The sequence below is a fragment of the Leptidea sinapis genome, chromosome 46, assembly GCF_905404315.1.
Source record: "Leptidea sinapis chromosome 46, ilLepSina1.1, whole genome shotgun sequence".
NCBI lineage: Eukaryota > Metazoa > Arthropoda > Insecta > Lepidoptera > Pieridae > Leptidea > Leptidea sinapis.
Window position 1 is genome coordinate 6,068,073 of NC_066310.1, and position 24,931 is coordinate 6,093,003.

The window sequence follows — 24,931 nt, forward strand, 5'->3', positions numbered from 1 at the left end:
TTTTAATAAAATTTTATTTGATAAATTATTGCAAGTTAAAAAAATCATGTCACATTATATTATAATATAATAAACATACTTAGTACATATTGTATTCAATAATATGATATATTTTAGAATATAGCACATAATATCACTTTGGGACAGTGTGTATCCATTGCGGGGAAGACACTTGCAGTTCAATCCGACTAACTGTAATATGCTCGTCATCAACTTCATGTATATTATAAAATCTCTCCAACTCCTCTATTGCCTTGTCTTCAAGCTGTGAACAAGATTTCAATATATCACTTATATTTAAATTTAAACACATGCTTAAGGCCCAGTTTCCACTAAAGCGGAGAGGAGATGCATTTTGATAACCGATTAGATTTTATTATTCTATTTCCTCTCCTCCGTTGCTCAGCTTCGGTGGAAATGAATTAAGCGGAGAGGAGAGGAAATGTCTCATTTTTCTCTATAATGATCAGAATTTTGTGCCGCGAGAAAGATGTGAGGCCTGGTGGCCTTGTGGCCGCTTTAGTTAAAATAATCTGACCGCTTCGCCACTAATCTCCTCTCGTCTGCTCTCCTCTCCGCTTAGGTGGAAACTGGGCTTTATAGTTAGTAGTAGTTAGTCTATTTAGACAACAGATGGTAAATATAAACTTTTCTGTATGTCCTTTTTTGGGTTACCTCATCCAAAGTGTATCCAATGGGAGTTGTATTAATAAGATTCTATTGTGCGATCTTGGGCTGAAGCCCAATGTGACAAACAGATACAGTGACAGCCGGACGCGAGAGAAGAAGATATTCCTATCTAGACAGATTTTGACAGACATTTAAGTATTGCCGCCTATAACGAGAAATATATAAAATCCAAAATGGCGCCATAGACATAAACAAATTGTGTCTCTTAACAAAAGTTTAAAACATATACAATGTATTATATATATCCTGTAAAATGGTGTCAAGCTAGACAGTGTACACTAGTCTAGTAGTAGTAGTAGTGTAGACTCTCAGTAGCTAACAGTAAGTGGGATCATCTTTTAGCACTGGTAGGCTTCTTTCCATATGCTGCCACTTAGGTTACCCACACAGTGGCGCCTTCTACTGCAATCAATTAGTAGTGTGCAAGCACTGTTGTTTTGAAGGGCGCCATAGTCTAATGAGACTAAACATATGTCTCAAAGTGACGAGCGCAATTCCAGTGCCAATTGGAATATTGGGTTCATCCTAAGTGGAACTACTCTATGTATTATTTATAAATTATTATAACTGCCAGGGTGTATCTTTGACCATCATAGCTTGCTCATCTCGTCTTATTCTCATAAAAATTGTCACAGCTAATAAAAAATTATCAAATGTTAGACATTTAGCTGATAAAAAACCAAGAAAGTACTAAGGAGTAAAACCAGCCTCTGAAACTCTCTAAGAAAAAAGAGAGTATGAAACATGCAGTGATTGACAGATGAAGGCTATAATCTTGTAATAAAACGGAGATAGCTAAAACCCTATATGTAATAAGCAACTGTTCCCTTCCAAACTTGCCAAATCTCACTGCACATTTCATACTAAACTAAATTTAAATTTTTACTTAGGCAGTCCCGTCTCTTATTACATCCTCTTTGAGTAAAACTTTTAGACAGATACACTTAATGCTTTGTTCACTACATAAACATAGACTATAAATAAACAATTAAAAACCTTTACCTGAGTTAAAATAAGAGACTTTGTCATGATTCTAGATGAGTCACCCTTCTGCTTCTTTTGATCTGCAAGGATATGATCAAATCCAACAGCCTTTCCCTTAGGACTGCTTGAGGCAATTGGCGCTTCAATAATTTTCCATGGATTTTTTGGCTCAGGAGGTGACCCAATACTCAATTTATTAGATAAGTAGTTATCTAGTGTCTGTGGTGTTACATTGTCGAAAGCCAATTTCTTTCTTTGTTTCTGAGATAGTTTGGGACCCACGTGATTGATGACTAGATTTCCCTGTGTTCTATTTACAAGCTCGGCCATTGGTGGTGAATCTTTTGGCGATACTGACATGCGAGATGTTGTAGGACTTTCTTGTGAATGCGAGTTTTTAGTCAATTTAGTAAAAGATTCTAATGGTTTTTCATTTAAAATGTCTTTTGCCGTAGTGATTGCCTTAAGCCGAGCCTGCACTAGTTTCTGTTGCTTTTGTGTTGGCACAGTGGTCCATTTATCAACAATTTCACTAGATTTGTTGGTCTCCTTTGAAATTGAGCGAAGCGACAGTGTAATATCCCCAGAAGTTTCATCAAGAGAAGTAACAGAGCTTACAGATTCGTATCGCATTCTCGCCTTTTCATTTTCAGTATATTCAACTTTTTTAGATCTGACTTTCTTTTTGCTTTCTATAAAACTATCTCTCTTACACTCCTCGTCAATAATTTGTAAGTCTATTGGATAATTTTTTAGGCATTCTTCAACAGTTTCATCATCAGGCGCATTGGAAAATGGAGTGATTACTCTGAATGCCATAATAGGGTTGAATTTACAATAGTATTTAGTTATATCCTCAAGTAATTTATCCTCTAAATAGTCCAAGAGCCGATTTTCGAGAATGTTTGCTAAATTTAATGAAATATACTCCATGCAGCATTGTTTCAATTGAGTGGCATTATATGTATGAGCAAATTGGCATAATTCTGTGCAATTTTTCAATGTGATTAGATTGCCCAATGCAATTTCACACATCTCCCTTAATCTTCCAATAAACAGTTGGTCAGAAACAATTAGCATGCTACATATAAAGTCAATACTGTCCGATGTTTCAATATCAGGACATTTATCCGTATAAAGAAAGTTAATGACCGGTAGTAGAATGCCATGGTTGACTGGCAATGTGACTTTTGATAAAAGTTTGCTCTGAAACAAAACAACAACAGTTTATATTTCTTGCGTCATGAAATAGTATCCCTAGTCACACAATATATTGTGTGACTAGGGATGAAAAAAAAACGATTTCAGATGAGTGTGAAGTCTTAAATTGACAACGACCTGCCTGAGGGATGCGAGGGCTGGCATCACCCAAGGTCTTTATTAAACAGGTGATACTACCAGGCACCAGGGCAGAAGAGAGTAAAACTCCATATTTGGCCGCACCTGCGCTTTTTAAAGCGAACAATGGTGCCCTTGTCTTTTTATAATTTGATTTCACAATAAATTAATATTAATTGTTTTGCATATCAGTTGATGATGTGGACTATTCCTATGAAGCAACAGGTGGCGGATTTAATCAAAAATTAAGTACCTCAGTCCAAGAGTGCATAAACATTCCATTAAAGTACTCAAGTCTTGCGGCGAGCACACATTTATGGGCGGATATGAGCATGCCATCCTTTGAGCACACATTTGTATCGACGAGCTCGTGGTAACTATCACGGTCCCAACACTGAGGAGAATTCTTGGTGTGTGTTGCACTCTCCTTGAGGCACACAGTGCCATCTCTGTAACTAATAGCAAGTAATATATTATAAAAAGAACATTATAAATATTATTATTTGGACTAGTGACTCAGAGTAAAATTTATAAGCATTTTTTTGTGCTTGCAACTTTTCGTTGAATATACGAACAAATTTCATTGTGTTTATCTGTGGAATACATTTATCCAAATATGAATGTTTTCGGAGATAATTTGAATTATAATGCTAATATCGTATATTATGTTATTTATTTATATTAACTTATGTAAAAACATTTTAATCATACCTTTTTGAAAAGAGCTACTAAATTGTTTATGACTAAAATTTTAATCCCTACAGACTAAAATTATTTGATTTCTGAATGTGGAAATTGTTAGAAAGAGTTTCAGATACTAAATCAATATTCACGAAATTGTATGAACAGTAGTAGTAGCGTATGATACGCAAACCGATTGCGAGGCAAAATACTAAAGCTGGGATGGATCATATTAGCTGTTATTATTAGTTAAGTAGTAACACTGACTTTAACACAGACTGTGGCATGTGGTGCACTATCATATTCCTTGTTCTTCCTCATAGTTAAAAGTTTAAAGTCACATATCATAGTACAAGATCCCTGTGCTAGATTCTGCAGGTTTGTGTTTTCTCGATAAAAACTATTTTAAATGAACGGCGCCTATTTCTGCCGTGAAGCAGTAATGTGTAAGCATTACTGTGTTACGGTCTGAAGGGCGCCGTATCTAGTGAAATTACTGGGCAAATGATGTTTAACATCTTATGTCTCAAGGTGACGAGCGCAATTGTAGTGCCGCTCACAATTTATGGATTTTTTGAGAATCCTGAGCGGCACTGCATTGTAATGGGCATGGCGTATCAATTACCATCAGCTAAACGTCCTGCTCGTCTCGTCCCTCATTATCATAAAAAAAAAATACCTGTAATTAATTTTGCGATATAAATTGCAACTATATGTCTTTTTTTATAGATTTTACTTCAATTAGAGGGAATTATGTAAATAATTGAAAAAATATTTGGTTTCCAGGTCCACTTTTAGATTATCCAAGTTTTTCAATCTCGTACATTTTTATCAATCAATGAAACATGCGAAGTTGGGTCGGGCTTCTAGTGAAATATAAATATTAAAACTTACTAGAACTTATCGAGCAGCTTATGCAGTCCCATAACTTGCAACCTCTTTGCTGTAGCCTGCACCAGTTTTACTGGATCGCAGTACACATGGGGGGTTCTGGTCGGAGTACTGTTATTATTATTTTGTTTCCGTTTATTATTCCTGCGCTTCTCATGACTCTTGTATACTTCAAATGCTGATATTTCCGATGGGTTTTCTGTAAAAAATATATGGTTTAAAAATCAATGCTGTGGTCTAAGCTACGAGTACCTAGCGGCCTGCCTCACACAAAGTCGGTGATAGTTCTAGTCTATTTTCTGTGTGTGTGTGTGTGTGTGTAAGTGTGTGTGTGTGTGTATGCGTGTGTTTGTGTGTGTATGCATGTGTGTGTGTGTGTGTGTGTGTGTGTGCATGTGTGTGCGTGTGTGACAAGCATAGATACATTAAGGATAAGCTTCTATACACAAAAAAACTATCGATTTATTTTGCTCAAGATTTTTATAGTAAAGATTATTATTATAATATTGGGTGCAACAAAATAAAATCTTAATTGCGTAAGAAATATAAATGTTTTTGCAAAACTTATCAGCAAATAAAATAAATCTTTACCAATGACATCATCAAGATCCAATGGTTTCTCTTTAGTTCCAATCAAGTCCTCCTTCCTGATCTTCAGTGCACACGGACCCATTTCCGCCACATCACATGTGCCGGTATACATGTACTTCAAAATCCTCTCGAAGGCCTCGGGGTGGACATTATCCAGAGGTATAGTTGGTCGCCGCTCCTTGACGCTGGCTTCTTGGTAGAGTTTGTATAGGAAGTCACTGCTGGATGCTATTATGAATATGTGGGCCGGGAATAACTTAAGGCCAACCTGTGAATTTTTGCATCAATTGTTAATGGAAATAGAAATATATTTATTTACCATAGGGGTGAACGTAACATATTGCAACAATACTTGTTAATAATCATGAAAATAATCAGTTCGGAAAGGTGCCTTGATATGGGGAGAAGAACTGTAATGAAACTGCCAGCCCATCTTTTAAATCAAATAACAACTTAGACTACGAGGGCGGCACTGAAAATTTCGGGAATCAAAGAAGTGACACAATATTACTATTTAAAAATGTATTTACTGCTTTTCGAAATATTCTCCGCGAAATTTGACACATTTATCCAAACGATGAAACCAATCTTTGAAGCAACCATTCCATTCGGAAGTTGGGGTCTCCAAAATGGGCGTTTTGTAGGCGTCCACAGCTTCTTCAGGTGATGAAAATCGCTGACCACGCAATTTATTCTTTATTTTAGGGAAAGTATAGAAATCATAAGCTTAGGTCGGGGCTGTACGGCGGATGGTCTAATAATTCTATGTTTTCTTGCTCTAAAATCTCTTTTGTTCTGTGCGCGGTGTGAGAACTCGCATTGTCGTGATGGAGGATGATGCGGCGGTTGCAGTTCTCTTTACGGAGTTCAGAAACGACCTGTGGCAAACAAATGCTAGCATACCATTCTGCATTAACCGTTCTTTGTCCCTCAAGACAAGCCGGTTTTGGAGACATACGTGGCCACCATTTTTTTTTGCAACACTCCGTGAATGACCAATTTTTGTTGGCTTTAACTCATTTTCGTACACCCAAACTCGTGACTGGTTTTTTGTTTCGGGTTCGTACGCGTATATCCAGGATTCGTCACCTGATACGATGTTGTATACAGCATTTGAGGATCCTGCGTGGAATCTTTCGAGAGTTCTGACGCACCGAGCGAGCCGCTTTTTGCTCTTCACAGAGCAAAAGCGGTATCCATCGGGAAAACTAATTGTTCATGCAAGACTCAATGCATTTGACTCATGTCAATGTCTAAAGTTGCCTGAATTTCGCGGTATGTCACATGTCGATCTTCCTCAATCAGCTTACGCACAGCATCAACGCTTTCTTTGGTGACTGCAGTTTTTCTACGACCTTGACGGGGATCATCACTGAGTTTGACACGTCCTCGTTGAAATTCAGCAAAACAGCGATAAATTGTGGTTTTGGATGGGGCTTCATAACCAAATGCAGAAATCATCCGGTCAACACACTATTTTTGTGTTAAACCACTTCGAAAGTCATAATAAATCATCGCTCTAGAATTATCTCAAGTCAATTCCATTTTCTCAACGACTAAACAAGTTTGAAAAGACCTTGTGACAAGACCGAGAATCTTTTTTTAAATCAATAAATGGTATTTGATTTTTTCAATTAAAAAGATTTAAATATGACAGGAACAATGGAAATATTCCATTCTCGATACTTTTAGTGCAGCCCTCGTATTTAATATATTATAATACAATTTTAGGTGGCCTGCGCAAAACCAACATGAAACATGACCCTTCTTCTTTGCCTGGCCCTTTCCCATTTTATTTGGGGTCCACCCTCTGTATCATGTGTCTCCAGGTGGCTCGGTCCTGGGTCGTCTCTTTGTTTATTTGGGCTTCTTCAGGTTCTTAATTCCTATAGACATCCATGTGATTCTGGGTCTTCCTCGTCCTCGGGGTTTAATTTCTATATCTAGCACTTTTCTGCTCATGTGGTTGTATGCTCGCCTGATAACGTGTCCGTACCACCGCAGACGGCTCTCTTGGCCAAGAGCTGCTGACAAGAACCATGCACCATTATCCCCTATATCATATATAGTAAGTGTCGAGTGGCAACATTAGTTTTAAATATGATGACTTTGACCGTACCTATTATTGTTCCCCTCACCCCATCTCCTCCTATAATGTTCAATTCACAACTTCAATTTGAATTTATTATACGACTCCCGCTGAGAAAAAAAATACAGGACAGAATACGACTTCAATCCATATGTGAACAAACAAAAATAACTGATGTTAAATTTTATTTTAAATATTTCAAATGGAGATGGACAGGAACACATGATCAGGAACAAAAAGGACAAATGGTCGAATTTCTTACATTCATTCATTCAGTAATTTCTTACAGAATGATATCCTAGACAACAGAAAAGGAAAAAGGCAGACCATGTCTTAGATGGGAAGATGACATAAAAAAAGTAGCAGGTGCAAACTGGTCAAGAAAGCCGAGAGACCGCTCACTATGGAAAAGTTTGGGGTAGGCCTATGCCGAAAGGCAAGACATCCAATAATTACCGGTGTAAATAGTAAATACCTACAAATGGAAAAAAATATAAATAGAATTTAAATATAGGTTAGCATAGATTAGTTAGGTAAGGTTGTACATAATTATGGATTGTTAAATGAAGGCTTTTATTATTATTATTATTATTATTATACGACTACCGCTGAGACCTTTCACGGAGAGACGCCATCTTGTTGTTTTAATATCGCAGAACCTCATTACGTACCTCCGTTGATCCTGGCAATACATTCCTAGCATTCCTTTCTTTCGCATTAACTCACCTCTCCCTAATTTATGGTACCCTTGACGTAGCCTAGTATATCTAATCACGATCTAATCATGAAATTTACTCAGATCTTAACTAACATAAATAACTAACAATACTCTAAAACAAACATAAAACATTAAAAACAAAATAACTTATTCTAGTATTAGTTTTTTTTTTTAATTTTTTGTGGATCTGTTTGCCAATCGGCAAAGGCCTCCTTCGACCGTTTCCATTCCTGTCTTTCTTGAGCCACTCTGTTCCACGTTACTCCTGCCACTTTCCTGGTATCGTCATCCTATTTTTTCTGGACCACCGTATTAGGATTTTTAATAAAAAAAATATGCTTATTCATTGCTATGCCCTTCGAGGTGTATCTGATACTTGAGTAGTTTCATTCTTAGTCAATTTATATGTATATATAGATTCTTACTGCTCGGCAACCGATGAAAACTAGAGACTTATTGTGTGCATGACAAGCTAAGTGTTCCACTCGCGATTTGTATGTCACTTTGTTTTAGTGTTAAAATTCATATATACAGATTAGATGATTCAAGATGGACGAAAAGAGTTACGGGATACCATGGGAAGGCACAAGACAAAGAGGGCGACAAAAGAGAAGATGGAGTGATATTTTTACTCAAAGAGTTGGACCGCACTGGATGAGAAGAGCTGGTTTAGGGGAGGCCTTAGCCGTAGAGGCGACTACTTCCTAATTTATTTATTAAAGTTAATTTGGTTCTAATTAATATTTAATTTATAGTTAATTTAATATCTTTATGTAAACAAAAATGAAAGATTTTTTATTTATTTTTTTGTTTTAGTGTGCGTGCATTGCTCAAAATAGAGTTTGATTGTCAACCTCAATTTTTTCAATGTTTTCACAGCAATCACAGTCTACCTATAGCTTAGACGTATCTAAGCTTTCATGATTGGTTAAGTCACTTATTCGCATTTGACGCAATTTGTGAATAAAATAAATAAATTATAATGCATCATATTACAAGTAGGTACCTTGAAAATAACATCGTGTAATAAATCATCATCGCTTGCTGATTCTATCAATGATTCCATGTGCTTGGAAAAGCCCGAGGGAGAGAGTTCTGGTATCGATAGAAGTCCACAAATCGGCTTGTTCTAAAAAACAAATAAAAAATAACAATTGATAACAATTTTGACTTGTGACAAGATTTATGCCACGAATAAAATATTGCCTTTCAACATCAAAATGTTTTGAGTTTTCTTGAGAGTTAATTCCGCCAATATTCGTCTTTAAACAATTCGACACGTGTTTCGCCTCATTTTTTTTATGGAATAGGTGGACAAACGAGCGTACGGGTCACCTGGTGTTAAGTGATCACCGCCGCCCACATTCTCTTGCATCACCAGAGGAATCACAGTAGCGTTGCCGGCCTTTAAGGTAGGTGTACGCGCTTTTTTTGAAGGTACCCATGTCGTATCGTCCCGGAAACACCGCACAAGGAAGCTCATTCCACAGCTTTTTAGGAAGAAAGCTCCTTGAACCGCACTGTGGAGGACCGCCACACATCCAGATGATGGGGATGATATCCTAACTTGTGGCATGTCGTGCCTCTACACGAGGCATCCTCAGGAGACGTTGACTGGCCGCCAAACTCTGGCACGGCGTGAGAGACTGCGAGACTGAGAAAGATGACGAATATTGGCGGAATTAACACTCAAGAAAATTCAAAACATTTGGATAATTATAAATATCCGCAAAATAATGCCTACTTTACTAATAATTAAAGAAAGAGTTTATACTCTCAATATACTAGCGTATAGACAAACGAAGCGTGCGAAAGAGAACATCACAGAAATTTAGATAAGGAAAGTGTGTCTATTGTTATTGTAACCAATTTTGATTGACAAGTCGTTAGCAATCAGCCACGGGTGGAATTAGTTCTTAGTATTAACCCATAGAAATCTAAATAAGTCGGTAATAGAAATGTTATAATTGGTAATTCTTTGCGGGGCGACTGTCGCCTATTACATTGCTGTGGACGCTTGCAACGCTCCGGATATTGAGGGACTTGTGTAAATAAAAAATCTCATAGAGAAAATGACCACCATATTTTTTAATGAAAGCAGTTTAGCTAAAAAGTCTTACTGATAAATGTACTGACTGGTTTGGTTTTTGGAAGAGTTTCCGCAGTTGGATAAACTGAAATAAACCCTTTCTGAGAAATTGCTATAGGTATAGTCATAATCTCTAAGTATAGAAGGTAATCAATAGGTTGTGTATTATAACTATGGTTTAACATGTTTTTACTTCTTGTTCAAATCAATTTCAAATACTTTAATTCAAAATAAGATATGAAATCGCTTATTGGAAGTCATCAAGTAGGTACTTCCAATTCGGAAATGAATGCCTCAGACCTGAGAAGAAGATAGCTCAAGAAATTCAGAGGGCTACTTTTTTACACGAATTTTATTAGAATCATCTGTATGTATGTTTATTTGTAACCAACTTATTTAGGCACTATTTTCACCCACTTTAAACGGCTAGATTTCGTTCAAACCTCGTAGATTTATCGAGGACTGATGAGAATACATTAGCTTGATACAAATTTTCCATTTTTCCAGAATTTTTGTTAAATTCTATTATTTTCGTCAATTTCTATTATTTTCGTCATAGATGACTATGTGGCAGGAATTGATGTTAATTTTAAATTTCATTTAACAGATTTATCTAATATAAGGAATTTTTTGAATATTAAAAAGAATTTTTAATTCAACAATACAAATTAAGTGCTAGTTTTAAAAAAGAACTAAAAAAACATGTTTGTATAAATAAACTAACAAAAAAAGCGTATTTTTTAGTTTTTTTAACTACTATTTTTTAGTTAAAATTTCGATACAATCAAAATTATAATTTAAATAGCCTGACGGCGGTGGTTACATTCCCAATATCTTGTATCATTAAAACAATCATTTATGTTATAGTAACCTTTACCACATAAGCGTCTTTTTAATAATTATTTTCAATAAGAAATCATTAAATAAAATTTAAAATTGTGTAACAACTTTAATTCTTATAATATTGAATAAAATTGGAGTAAGCCACTGGCAGATTTTTTGAAATAGTAATGCCAAAATGAAATCGTATGAATATGATAATTGATTAGCACTGAAACCTACAAACCTGTAAACAAGCAAAATTCAATCCTTCATTATCAACAGCTATAGCAGTACCTCTGTGCACATTAGGTATTCTGGTGATCTTGACTATTGTACAGTCGTCCTTCTCTAAGAACTTAACTAGCGCCGATTTGTTGTCTCTGTCTTTGTCCTTTTTGATTGGCTGAGCGGGCGGGGGCGTGGTTTTGCGCGAGATATGACCAATGAACGCCTCGCCGTATTTAGTCGTGAAGTACAGAGCGTCGTGTGTTAACGCCACGTGCGTTATCTTTACCTGGTGGCTAAGGCCGAATACACACCTAAAATAAATTGTAGAATTATTAAAAATCATTTATATTATTTTAAATATACGTCCAAAAAAAAAACAAAATTAAACAAAAAAACAACCGACTTCAAAAACACTATTCCAAAAAAATAGATATAATATGCACTAAAATATATAAAAATAATCGCGAGTTTTATTCAATCTTATTAATTAATCTAATGCTAGTTACGATTATTGCAATGGGACCACACGGGAAGCACCAGTTTTCAAACAAAATAAGAATTATCAAAATCGGTTCACCCAGTAGAAAGTTCTGAGGTAACAAACACAAAAAACATACCGACCAATTAAGAACCTCCTCCTTTTTTTAAAGTCGGTTAAAAAGTGAACGAATGCTGTTTAAGGCAACAGGTTTTTCCTATCCAGGGATTCCTAATGTCTCACTTTATGAAACTCTGTTCTCTGACAAAATTTAAATACTCGGGCCACTGGGTCACTGAAGATTTGATTGATAATTTCGACGTCGATAAGGAACGTAGGTTGCTTGCTCTTACTTTTAAAGCAAATCTATCTACACATGTAGCCTGTGGTTGTACGTGTGCTATAATAGTTATTTATGCAACTCTTATGTTATAAGGGGAATTAAAAAACGAATGTGGATTTATCACACCAGGCCAAACCGAGTGTGATAATAGTATCACATGAGTGTTTTAATACCTAATTATCAACAGTTGCATACATGACTTTATCTACACCCATAATAATATGAATCCTCTATAAAAGATTCTGAATCAGTTAGCTTACTGCTAACATTAAAAAAGCCAGTCCTAGTAACCATTACATCATCCAAACGAGTGTTGTAATGTTGTACTGAATTTCATTACAACACTCGTTTGGATGATGTAATGGTTATTAGGACATTGGATGTTTTAATGTTGGCAATAAGCTGTTTTAGAATCTTTAATAGAGGATTTAAAGCATGGGTGTATATAAACGAACTCACTCAGGGTACTGCCGTGGTGGATGTGGCTTCACACCAATTTAATATAATTCTAATTTACTAACATTAGTAAGTAAAATACATTACTACTTAATAAAATACAAGTAACAGGTTGAAATCCTACTTACATGTGAAGACATATTTTTTGGTTGTCCGTTATGTTAGTAATGAAAACAAAACTTCTACTTTCTAGATTTATAATAATTAGATGGTTACAAATTTGAAAATAATATTATAAAGGACGTCTATCATTAGTGCCGGGCGATGGTTGTCTGGTATTAAGCGTGTGCCGGCGCAGGCTTTACAGGTCACTTCCCTTCTCCCCCTCCGTCTCCTCCTCTCAGCTGTTACAGGCATCAACACGCTATTATTAAAACAAAAAAGCGGGGTTGCCTATTTTTAACCGACTTCAAAAAGGAGGAGGTTTTCAATTCAATATTTCAATATTTCTTCTTTAGCTCGATGCGGAATAGATGCCATTTGGACCCCATCAGAATTTTACATAGTTTTGCCCAGTAGTTTTCATTTTATGAACATTTTTTATGAAAATATTTGACTACGTTAATGATATAATTGTTTTTTGTGTACCTACGGTTTTTTAGGAGTTTTCATTCCGGTTGATTATATATTATTATTATTATTAACTGACACTAAAAAGTAAAAAAAAAACTATGTTTAAAAAAACCGATATCAAAAACTGAAAAGTACCAAATAACTAAAAATTTTATTGAATAAACCTCTTATGCAAATCTTTACCTTTAATATTAATACATACACTCGCCACGCGTGACTTTGAGAGGGATAGCTTCGTCTAGATTCTAGAGTCTAGAAAAAAGCAACCCAAGCGGACAGACACGCGTGGGTAGATAACCCTTAATAATTACAGAAAGTAAGCTGTTTATAATATTAAGTTTTATTTTGTTTAGGGCTTGGCACCGACTTACTTAGCACATATAAATAATAGTATTTTATTAATAGTAAAGGTTAAGGTTTGCATAAGAGGTGTATTAAAAAAAAATTTAGTTATTTGATACTTTTCAGTTTTTGAAGTCGGTTTTTATAACCTAGTTTTTTTTTTGTGATAATGTTTCACTTCGAGATCTCACATCATACTTATAACGCCAAATTGTTCACTGAGGCTATTAGGCTCAGTATGTGGCCTTTGGGGTTAAAGGCGTCCAAGATAGTACACAATAAAATGTATAAATAATAAATACCTTGTTAGTCTGTTTGAGACATCTTGCCATATCATCAATTGTCCAACATTAGTCAAGAGCAGGACGGTCACACGGGAATATACACCCGTCTCGCTCATCTTTGACTCCACGCAAACTTGTTGTAAGTTTATTTGTCTGAAATATAATATTATAGCAGACTTAAAAATAAGTAGTGTAGTATAAAAAAATAATTTGTATAATTTATGGGCTATGCTCGAGTTTCCCTGCGGGATCGAATCAGAAATCAGGAGATCCGTATGAGAACCAGTCAACGACGTCATTTGTGAAACTGAAGTGGCAGTGGGCAGGGCATATAGCTCGACGGACAGATGGCCGTTGGGGCCGTAAAGTCCTCGAATGGCGACCACGTACCGTGTTTACGAAGTTTGTTAGGCCCCCACAAGATGGACCGACGATCTGGTCAAGATCGCCATCGCGATCAAAGTGTGTTGAAAAATCTAATATATATAAATTACTTGACACGTTGTTTGTCCGCGATGAACTCCTAAACTAATAATCGGATTTAAATGGGGATTACGTCATGAAGTGCAGTTTAGTCCAACTTGAGAGATAGGATACTTTTTATTTCGATTTGGGACCATTATTTCCAATATTTGTTTTGTATGGACATATTTTCTGTGAGAGAATTTATTGAAGCACGGTTTGACAGTTCTGCTGTGAAACAATTTCATTATAACAATAGGGAGCATTTCTTACGAAATAATTCTTGATGTTTTGAAATATTATTGGCAAATTTCTATAAAACGGTTATTTTTTAATAATCTACAGAACAACGTCTGCCTGGTCAGCTAGTAATATATAAAATTGCACATAACGGTATTAAACCTGGTAATCGAAATTGGACCTTTCATGCATGTCTGTATACAATTTCTAAGTTCTCTTGCTACCGTAGAATCGATGTAATCAATAGAGATAATTTTAATTATTTTTGACACATACAATATGTCCGTGACAACTTAATATCTATTTTGAAAGACGGTGTTTATATTAACAATAACATTCCTATATTATGACCTACCTCGCCTCATTGAAGATTATCATTACTTGGGCCAAGTACAAAAATTGCAATAACTGCATACCGTAGTTAAACTTCATGTTGTTCGAACGAAAAACATTGTTCTAGCGACAACCAGACACCACCATCATGAAACATTCCGGGCATTGCCTTTTAACCAACAATTCCCTCAAGGTGCTACTCACTTGACAGCAATTTTTTTGCAGATATATTTGTGCAGGAGGTACACGTCTCCTCGGCTGGTGGTGATCACAGTCGCGGCATCTGACGCGTCCGCCAGTTCAAACTTGGTGTCCTCTTTAGCATTCATTGATATTGCTACCTGCAGAACATAGCCAACTCAACAATATATCCAAACATAGAGTCGGCGTGAGAAAAGATGACGTCAACATATAACACCCAGAAAACACACGTTTCGGAGGAGTATGGCAACTAACTAACATTATGACACGAGAATTTTAATTATATAGATGCGGTGGACGGCGCGAACACTAACACTGTTTTTTAATGCCTATATTTCTCTCTTGTTGGAAGTTTACTATCAATTCTTCTCCCCCCATATCAAAGCAGTATTACGAACTGATGTCGCTTGATGACGATTCCCAATTAGTGTTGTTCGATTTGTAAATTTGACTCCGCACCGTGATATTGAATAATAGCAAGTGAAGCACCGTTATGCTAGTGTGTGTGCGGTTACGGGGGATAAAAATTGTGTAACTAGACACAATTTTTTCTCCCTTAAATAATCATATATGGCCACAAATACTTATAAAGTATCGTTTTTACATATTTTCACAACGCACGACGGCATTTTCAAAATATTTTATTGAGACGCAAACTGATCTGTCACAGATGATGACAATTCTCATAATGGCCGCCTATCGGCCTGCAGTCGTGTAAGTGTGTGTATGTTAATCGGCTTGTTTTAGTGCTACACTGTTATGTAAGGTGACACGTAGTCCTTATTTTTCTACTGTCCGTGTGTAATAATAGCATTCTGTTTTGCAAATAGCACCCTTAGGGACTACGCGCACTTATTCAGCTCCATTCGCGTTTCGCTGAACGATTTTGGTCACACTTATACAGCTCTGCTTCTATCAGCCGCGAATGGAACTTTAAATCACGTCTGCACTCTTTAATCTTTGTGTGCATAATGATCACGTCAAATCAATGCATGAACAATACAGGTCGCAACTTGTCGACAAGGAGTCGCGAATCATCGCTGTAAAGAGCTGTTCCGCCGCATTCGACGGCGAACAGCGCTCTCTATAGCATTCGCATAATAAAAACACATTTATCCTCTTTTATGCTGGTTTGCCGCGAAAGCAGAATGGACGCGGAAAGCTGAATCTAAGCGTACACGTCTCCATACAAATTTTTTGTTTTCTATGGACAAAAGCTGAAAAGAGTTGAATAAGTGCGCGTAGTCCCTTAGAGTATCATCTGCCTTCTCAACGAGCTGTATAAAAAAATTACATATTTCAACTGTAATGCAATTTACATACGAAATAAAATATTTTTGATTTGATTTGATTTAATAAAAATAAGGGCGTACATATACCTTAAAAGCCGGCAACGCAAGAAGGTAAGGGAGGCGCTAATCACAAACCACCTATTGACTCATACGCTGAGTTGTCCACGTATTCCATAGAAAAAAAGGTACTCGACATATTTAAAACTGAATCAGCTGACTTTTGTTTACTCACCCGTTTTGGCGTCGCGATAGATTTCTCCTCCACCGGATGGCCAAGTTGTCCCATATTAACGCCCCACGTGTAGACCGCATGAGCGTTCCACAACACCGCATGAGAACGGCCCGCACTCACGCCCAACGGGTTTGATATCTGATGTCGCACCGTTGTCACTTTTGGTGAAGGATTTGTACTATCCGGGGCGTTGGAGGCATACTGAATCATCTGGAATGTAAGTATATATTATCACTAGCAGTTCCCGCCCGTTTCGCTAGGCGAATTTTAGAAGGAAATTAATTAATTAAGGAAAGTTGGAATTCGAAAAATAAGTAGCCACATACCATCTAGGATACATTTCGCATCGAACGGTGGTAGTTTCATGTCGATAACATCAGTGGTTTAGGCTTGAAAGAGCCTCAAACAATGACCATTCTATATATATATATATATATATATATATATATATATATATATATATATATATAGATAATATTTAGATAGTACCAAATGCTATGCGTATCAACGTGACGTAATCTATCTAATAAATCTATCTTTTTCAAAGTTTTGAAGTATTGTTTCGCTCTATTGATGACACCCAATTTCGAAGCTTGGCTTTGCTTTCCCGGTGACCGCAGCCTTGGATGAATGATGACCAAAAGCTCGCAATTCCAAGACCAATAAGGTGGTGATACGTCAAATAGGGTTTTTAAGTTCTTATCCCCGCGAACTTAGGTATAGATTTAGTTAATATTAATTATTTAGAGGGAACATTCTTAAGGTAAGCTCATTGACACGGAAATTTGGCCAAGTATAAAATTACGGAACTCACATTTAGCTTACAAATTTTGACTATTTCTGCTCTCGCTCACATGATAAGAACAAAGTTATACACACTTTAAAAATTGCTATTGCAAGTTGCGAGTTTGGCCAAGATTCCGTGCTGACACGTTATTATCAAATGTTTTTTTTTTGTAAGTACATACCGCGCCACTTTGAAGTAGGAAGACCGTTGATGTGAGGGTAAGGGCGACCTGCCTACACGGCTCCGGTAGACGGAGCAGGGTGGGACGTAGTGCAGTATTGGTGGACCCTCCAGCACGGCTTGGCTGACCAGCACACCATACTGACCCGGACGCGCAAACCCATACACTGTGGAACTTGCCAAGACATACCTGGTAACATAGACATGCCCGTAAATCCAATATTTTTAAGTACTACAGTCAATTAATTGGACGTAATTCCAGAAAAACGTTCCAAACCACAATCATGTCGAAATTAAGTAAAGAACACAAACTGGTCACGTGGTGCATATTAACGGACTGACAATAAATGGAAGCCCTACTGTCACTCTTTGAATGACATCATGACTTTAGTGGCCCAACCTACATGTATGGAATACACTAATATTTATTAAACTATAAGCACGAATTCCTTAAAATGTGATGTTTGTGGCTTGGCACGTTTTTCAGGAAGTACGTCAAATTAACCTTGACTTTTTTTTAAATTATATCTGCACAAGAAACTAGGACAATGAAAGACAGAAAGACCCTTAAGGGTAGTATGGATTAAAGCTTAAGAGGGGTCATATCGTCATATCGAAATTTTTGGTACAAATATTTTGGACAAATCACACTAAAATACCACACAAAAAATACATAAATCGTTTCCACAGATTCTTGCAAACAATTTCCTGTCACTTTTTTTAACATAAAAAAAACTTGTGGAATCATCTTCCGGCTGCATTATTCTCGAGCCTAAACGACTTAGGGACCTTCATGTTGCTATTTCAAGAGCAGCATGAAGGTCCGCAGAAGCAGCTATTCCGAGAGCAGTCTCGGCATATGTATTCGCTATAGCTCAATAGTCGGATGGTGTTTACTTTGCATCAAATGAACAGAGAACACAAGAAGAGATAACATGAGAAGTTTAAAAAAGGTGTCTGAACTCCTCCTAAACGGCTGGACCGATTTTAATGAAACTTTCTGTGTGTCTTCAGGTGGATTCGAGAATGGTTTAGACTTTAGAATCACTATTGAACTACCTCCTATACGGCTGGACCGATTTTGATGATTTTTTGTGTGTTCCAGTGAATTTGAGATTGGTGTAGAAATTAGATTCTCAATTCCGTCCATATAATATGATTCTCCTGCTAATGTGTATGTGAACTCCGCCTAACAGCTGGACCGATTTTTCAAATTTAAGACGTTTGCACAGTTTTAATAAAAAAGTAGTTCTTAACGATGTAATAATACGTCTGTATATTGGTGAAAATTATGTTGAAAGATTCTACATTGATAGATTCATATCATAGCCTTCACGTCAAGCTAATAGAAGCTTTAATAATAAAAAAAAAAATAACAAAGCATGTACAAAGAGTTTATTAACTGTAAAAACTTCAGTAGATATGGCTGACAAACTGAAATAAGAAAATCAATATAATATGTATACCTATAAAATAAGACAATGAATATAGGGAGGGAAATATACGATATTTATCAATTTAATGAATGGAATTCGGTAATGAGTTTGGTGCAATTGTATATCTCTGGTTTGGATTTAAAACGGACACGACTTGAACGACTTTTTTTGGAGGCTCGTCGACAAACATCATATTGTCCAGTGACGACTGAGATTGAACCGCTTTTTCAACATCGCGTCGTATAGGCACAAACATCACATCTTCAGGGTCAATGGGGCCAATTAATGGTTCCCCTCGGATGATACAAAACGCGAACGACGTAATCATCAAATATATCAACAATATTAAAACCGCATAAAACGTTAATATCCTTTTATTTCCCTTGATCGACTCTCTCAAAGCAACGAAACAGCCTCTATCTGCAAAACTCTCTGCAACATCTTCACGACTAATTGTACAATACTTCGAGCGAGGCATTAGAGCTGTTTTATTTGCGAACTTACAACACTGCACCGGATACAGTTTATCCAAATTTTTCTTGTGCCAATCTGTGTCGATAAAGTCCCTGGAATCATTAACGCCACAACACTCGTAGTTAACCATAACGTAATCCCAAAAGTTTGTTATCAGGTCGTTTTCCTTTCCATAATGTCTTAAAGTGGTTGTCATATAATTTCGAGTAGTTTGTTTATTAGTGTATATATTGTAGATAAACGAGACAAATAATATCCAGAACGAAGCTAAAGTGATCGCAGTTACGAGAAATATGTAAGATTTCAGAGCGCATTTAGTTTTGCAGCCAGCTCCGAGAATCCCGCAGCATGAAGTAAAAATAATAAGACACGCAACTGGTATAAGGACTGAAGTCATTGGTGTGAACCATAGCTTAAGATTGACGAAGTTCGCGATCGTCTTCACCCAGGGACTTTTTGTGATTGTGTAGTTCACTTCCCTGAAGAACTCCGTGTTGATAGCACACCAGACACATATTGCTAAACATATCACACCAAATATAAATGTAAGCATATTCGTAAATCCTAGACATGAACGCGGAAGCCCAGCCGAGTGCATTTCGATTATAAGTTTATCATTGATAATAAATTAATCAGTTCGTTGTTATTGTTGCAATTTATGACGACCATGTTATGTAAAAATAATGACAAGTAACAGAGAGATGTAGTCGTAGTTTTGTCAAATTAAAATGTGTCATATTCTCATTATTTCTTAAAGTAGGTTTTACAATGTTAAATTTTAAACTAAGTACCTAAAATTCCTTTAAAATATGTCTTTTTTACACAGTTTTCACGCCTTTTGTAAATGTTTTGAATAAATATATTTATTTAAATATCACAAGTACTTTGGAATATATTTTAAGTAATTTTATCTGTGTATGTCCTTTATAGTCTGTATATATAAGCATGTACCTATGTGTTTCAGGTATAATAAAAAAAAAACTCATGCGGGAATAGTAGTATCTTGGCGCTCGCGTGCGAAAGTTTACTTGGCGCTCGCGTGCGAAAGTTTACTTGGCGCTAGCGTGCGAAAGTTTACTTGTCGCACGCAAATTATACTTGGCACACCCAAATTTAGATAAAATAAATAAAATAATAACAAGAAACAACACAATCGGAATATTAAAACTGAATTGAGGTTGACGCGTCTGACAGTTTAATAAATCGTCGCATTTGTAATAAAAAATACTATGTGCAACTCGTGCGACGTTGTCGATTGCCCACGAAATCGAAGTTGCACAATGTTCAACATTAGCACCGATCATTAGGTACTGTTAAAATTAGAAAACAAATTATCTAGGCTTGGTGGTTTATTTAAACGTAACATTTGCTAAATTGTGGTGTATCTTCCAGAGAAGCCACAGTAATATGTTCAATTTTATTACAATGAAACCGAAAGATTTGTCCCTTAAAAGCGTTGTAATTGATCAAACCTGTCTCCAACAGTCTGACGATCTGTATAGTCGAGTGGTTAGCGAACCTAGGTAGGTTAAGTTAAGCACTTAAGCTAGAGGTCCTGGGTTCGAATCCCGGTAGGTGCAAGCATTTATATGTTTAATATGGATAGTTTGTTTCCGAGTCATGGATGTTTCAATGTATTTATGTATGTTTATATGTATTTATGTATGTTTAAGTAAGTATATTGTATTAAATATATCGTTGTCTTGCAACCCATAACACAGGCTATATATGCTTAATTTGAGGCAAGATAATTTGCGTAAAAAGTGTCAATATTATTATTATTATAACAGTCGGACGTGGTGAGTCAACCGAGAATGATCATCCACAACACCTGGGAGATGACCTATCAAGAGATTCTTTGCCAGGCTGGAAATTGGCAATATACTCTATGCTTGAACTTCCCTAAATCGTATCGGTCCGGGAAAACTGCTACCGGTAATTGATTCCACCAAGTAACTGCGCGAGGCAAGAAGTCCCTCGCAAAACGAATGATTGAATGACAGACGTCAACATGATGTGGTGGTTGATTTTTTTTAACTTGGGGCGTGCACATAAGATGTTTGGAACTAATTTATTTATCTACCAATAAAATATTTTTTTTGAATTGATTTCAGGATAATGCCCTTATGACTTTCCCCAGAAAACCTCTGCTAAGCAAAAGATTAATTCATTCACCAACATACCTGCCTCACATCCTCATTGCTTCTGTTAAATGACGTCAACATGTCTGGAACATTCTTTGGCTGGTGAGATCCAGTACCAAGTGTGTAGTTAGAATTACTACCCCATACATAGACGTCGCAGGGCATAGCCTTCTCAACCTTACAAACATACTGTCTGTCTAACATTGCAAACTCGATTGCTTTGTAGTCATCTTTGTCTAGTATATCAATGTTACATCCTGTGGGTTTTATAGGAAAAGTATAAAGATAATAAATTATAAAAAATTAAAATGATGTGAGTGATTTAATTATGGTGTGTGCGCACAGCGGTGTTCTAATAGTGATCCAAGTGTAATGTTAATAAATATAAATAACTAGCTGACCCGACAGACATTGTTCTGTATATTATAATAAATAAAATAATGTTTTTATATGAATTTGTCAATAATATATCAAAACATCAAAAATTAATTCGTAAAATATGCACCCTGCTGTCATAATGAAATTGTATCTCAGCAGAACTGTCACACCGTGCGTCAATAAATTCTCTCATAGATATTATGTATGGACACATCAAAGGAAAAACAAATTTGTTGTTTTTATTTAATTTAGCAGCATTTTCCTATTTATTCACCTTTTAAACCTTCTCTGGACTTCCACAAATAATTCAAGACCAAAATTAGCCAAATCGTTCCAGCCGTTCTTGAGTTTTAGCGAGACTAACGAACAGCAATTCTATTATTACTATTGCTATTATTAATATATGATAATTATAATATCATATAATAATAAAAATTATTATATGATATATATAGATAAACCAAGGTTGTCAATCAAAAAATTTATTTATTTTCAAAATGTCATTCCTTACAAGTTTAAACATTTTAGTCCATACCCATTTGTTCAAACCCAGGATAACCTTAGAAAAAAAAAATTGTCAAGGCCTGATATAATGACTGTCTTTTCAAAAATATATTCCACCTAAATGTTTCCTTCTCATCCTGAAAAGCTAATGCCATAACATGTCCCATCTAATTTGACACATTGAATTTCTTCAGAATCGGTGAAGGGCTTTTAGTTCATTGCAGTATGGTTTCAAGGTCAAAATGGTTGTCAAGGTGACATCCATGGCCCAGCGTCACAAATTGTGACGAAAATTCTCCTGATTCTTTGCACACTGCCATTCTTAGATCCCTGTGACTTCATCTACATAGCTGATGGTTACTCTTCAATCTGCCAACCAGACATCTTTGACTTTTTTCATGATGTGGATAGAATTTCTTTGTTTCCATCTTCAGTCCAAGTAAAACTCCTTGGCCCAGGATGCAACTATGAAATATGGAGGAGCAGTCCCTTAATATTTCCACCATATATATCTGTATCTATATATATAAGAGATTTCCACATATATAGTCACTCATCACAATATCTCTGGAACCATTAGAGCTAAAGACTTAAAATTTGGTAGGAATATTCTTTTCACAGAGTAGAGGTCAGCGGAAGAATGGATTTTCCAAAATTGCATCTGCAAGAGTGTGTTTTTTATTATGAACAGAACAACGTCTGTCGGGTCAGCTAGTCCCATATAAATCACTGTGTACATTTTACTAAACAGTGGTATTAAAGGGTCACTCTTACTTTGTTTCCCTTCATTTTGATGTTCTCCTTATGCCAGTTCGTATTGAAATGAATGTATCTCCCTGGCATGGTGACCTATTAATAAAATATTTTTATAGGAAATAACCAGTTATCATTACTTTTGGATCACTACTAGTAGCATTTTTGGTACACCATGTAATTAGGTTTTAATATTTAAAAAGTGTGGATTTGGTATCCATTTAAGTTATTTATTGCAGTATTTCTATGAACACAATATTATGTGTACCCCAAAAATTTATACTATGTTAAATTGTTTAAGAAATTCCATACTTACCCAATTTCAATAAGGACACTGCAGAATGTATCTGTCCATAGAGAATGCTTCTATGTAAGGGTGTATATCCTGACTCTTTATCTCTCATATTTAGGAAAGCTTCAGATGAATGCTTTGCCAACCATTCCAATAAAACATTTCTACCTCTTGAGGCGGCCATGTGCAGTGGTGTCCGACCCTAATTGAAATTAATTAATGCTGTATTTTTGTATAAGCAATTAGGAAGTTTCTAAAATTTCACAAACCAGATCAAGAAACAATTTAACTTTATTATTAGGTGTCACGGACAGCCCTCTATGCAGAAGTTGCCTGGGGGCAGAGGAAACAGCTGCTCAGCGTGAGCAGCTGCTGGAATGCAGTGAGGTGGCAAAAAACATGGCGAAGCACCTGGGGTCACCAGGCAATAAGCGACGACGAGATGTTAAGAAGTTGGGTGACTTCTTGGAAAAGCTTGGCTGGTTGGAAAAGCCTCTACCACCCTCGCACGCAAAATAGGCGCATATGATGTTGAGTTGTGGAAAGCGCCCGTGTGAAGAAGAAGAACTTTATTATTATTATTATATTAAAAATTTAAGCTAAACTTAATTTAAATTTATAATTATAAGAAACAAAATTAAGTGAAATCTATATAATATCTTCTATCTACTTAATACATATTATGATACTATAATAACTATACTCTGTGTCTGTACATCAAAATTTTTTTCTAAAAACCAAATGTAGATGATAAAGGGAGTGTCAATTTTCACAAATGCCTTCCACACAGCCCGGGGCAACATTAAGGCTGTATTTGAACAAAATAGATGCATGGAGAAAAAAGTTGTTTCTGTTTGAAAAGTATGAAGTCAGATGAATTAAACTCTCTAATTTATATATTAATATTTCACACTTACCTCATAGTCAAATGACTTTGTAAAATTAAAACATGTAGCTTTAACAAAACTGGCCAATGATAAATCACTAACAGATCTCTTAGTTATGGCACTAGTCAATGTTTGTCCATGTAAATTAGACTTGCATCTTCTTGTGCAATCAGGCTCAAATTTACTCATCTTATTATAATTACTTAGTCTTAGATTTCTCTATTCGTATAAATAATTTGTACTTTCAATGCAGCAGCAGAGGTCGGAAAACCGACCTCTGAGGGGTGACTCTTCTTAAAACAACATAATGATTTTGATAATCAGCTGAAATGAAATCATTAAGTAAATGCATAACTTGCAACAGAGCTTTAGGTGTAAATGTCAATATAAAATCTATTAGACCAAAATATTAACAATTACTTCAATATATAATAACCAAATTTTTTTTGGTGTTCCAATAAGAACTATTATAAAACATAAACATAAAAACTTTCTATATGCTAGGGCTTTTATTTGATATCATGTTTCGGTGACCTTGACGATAGTATATTATGATATTTTAGATTACCTTTACATCAAACAGCTGTTGTTAATGATTCGGGCTTGAGTGAAAAGTGAATTAATAGATTTCATGTGGATAAATGAACTTATCAAGTTCATATAACTGTATTTTTAAATAGAGCTATGAATAGTAGTACATGGAGGAAACTATTCTCAAGATATAACTAATATCAACATT

At 35.8% G+C, this 24,931-nt stretch overlaps 2 protein-coding genes across 4 annotated transcripts; both read right to left on the bottom strand.

Moving 5' to 3' along the window:
• Positions 1–24,931, bottom strand: LOC126977823 (inhibitor of Bruton tyrosine kinase). Of its 3 annotated transcripts, none has more exons than XM_050826434.1 (15): positions 24,761–24,924; positions 24,223–24,516; positions 23,330–23,507; positions 21,418–21,635; positions 17,326–17,514; positions 16,358–16,567; positions 14,837–14,973; positions 13,616–13,750; positions 11,138–11,432; positions 8,989–9,111; positions 5,176–5,443; positions 4,588–4,783; positions 3,266–3,467; positions 1,693–2,880; positions 1–265 (listed from the first exon to the last, which is right to left on the bottom strand). In XM_050826434.1, the coding sequence occupies exons 2-15, from the start codon at positions 24,379–24,381 to the stop codon at positions 134–136; spliced, it is 3,630 nt and encodes a 1,209-aa protein (XP_050682391.1). In that variant the 5' UTR covers positions 24,382–24,516; positions 24,761–24,924; the 3' UTR covers positions 1–133. The 3 variants fall into 3 exon arrangements, with proteins under 3 accessions (XP_050682391.1, XP_050682392.1, XP_050682393.1); XM_050826435.1 differs by lacking the exon at positions 24,761–24,924 and adding an exon at positions 24,613–24,631; XM_050826436.1 differs by lacking the exons at positions 1–265; positions 1,693–2,880; positions 3,266–3,467; positions 4,588–4,783 and having other exon boundaries at positions 5,294–5,443; positions 11,188–11,432; positions 24,761–24,931.
• Positions 18,225–19,963, bottom strand: LOC126977845 (tetraspanin-9-like). Its single transcript, XM_050826480.1, has one exon. The coding sequence runs from the start codon at positions 19,830–19,832 to the stop codon at positions 18,843–18,845; it is 990 nt and encodes a 329-aa protein (XP_050682437.1). The 5' UTR covers positions 19,833–19,963; the 3' UTR covers positions 18,225–18,842.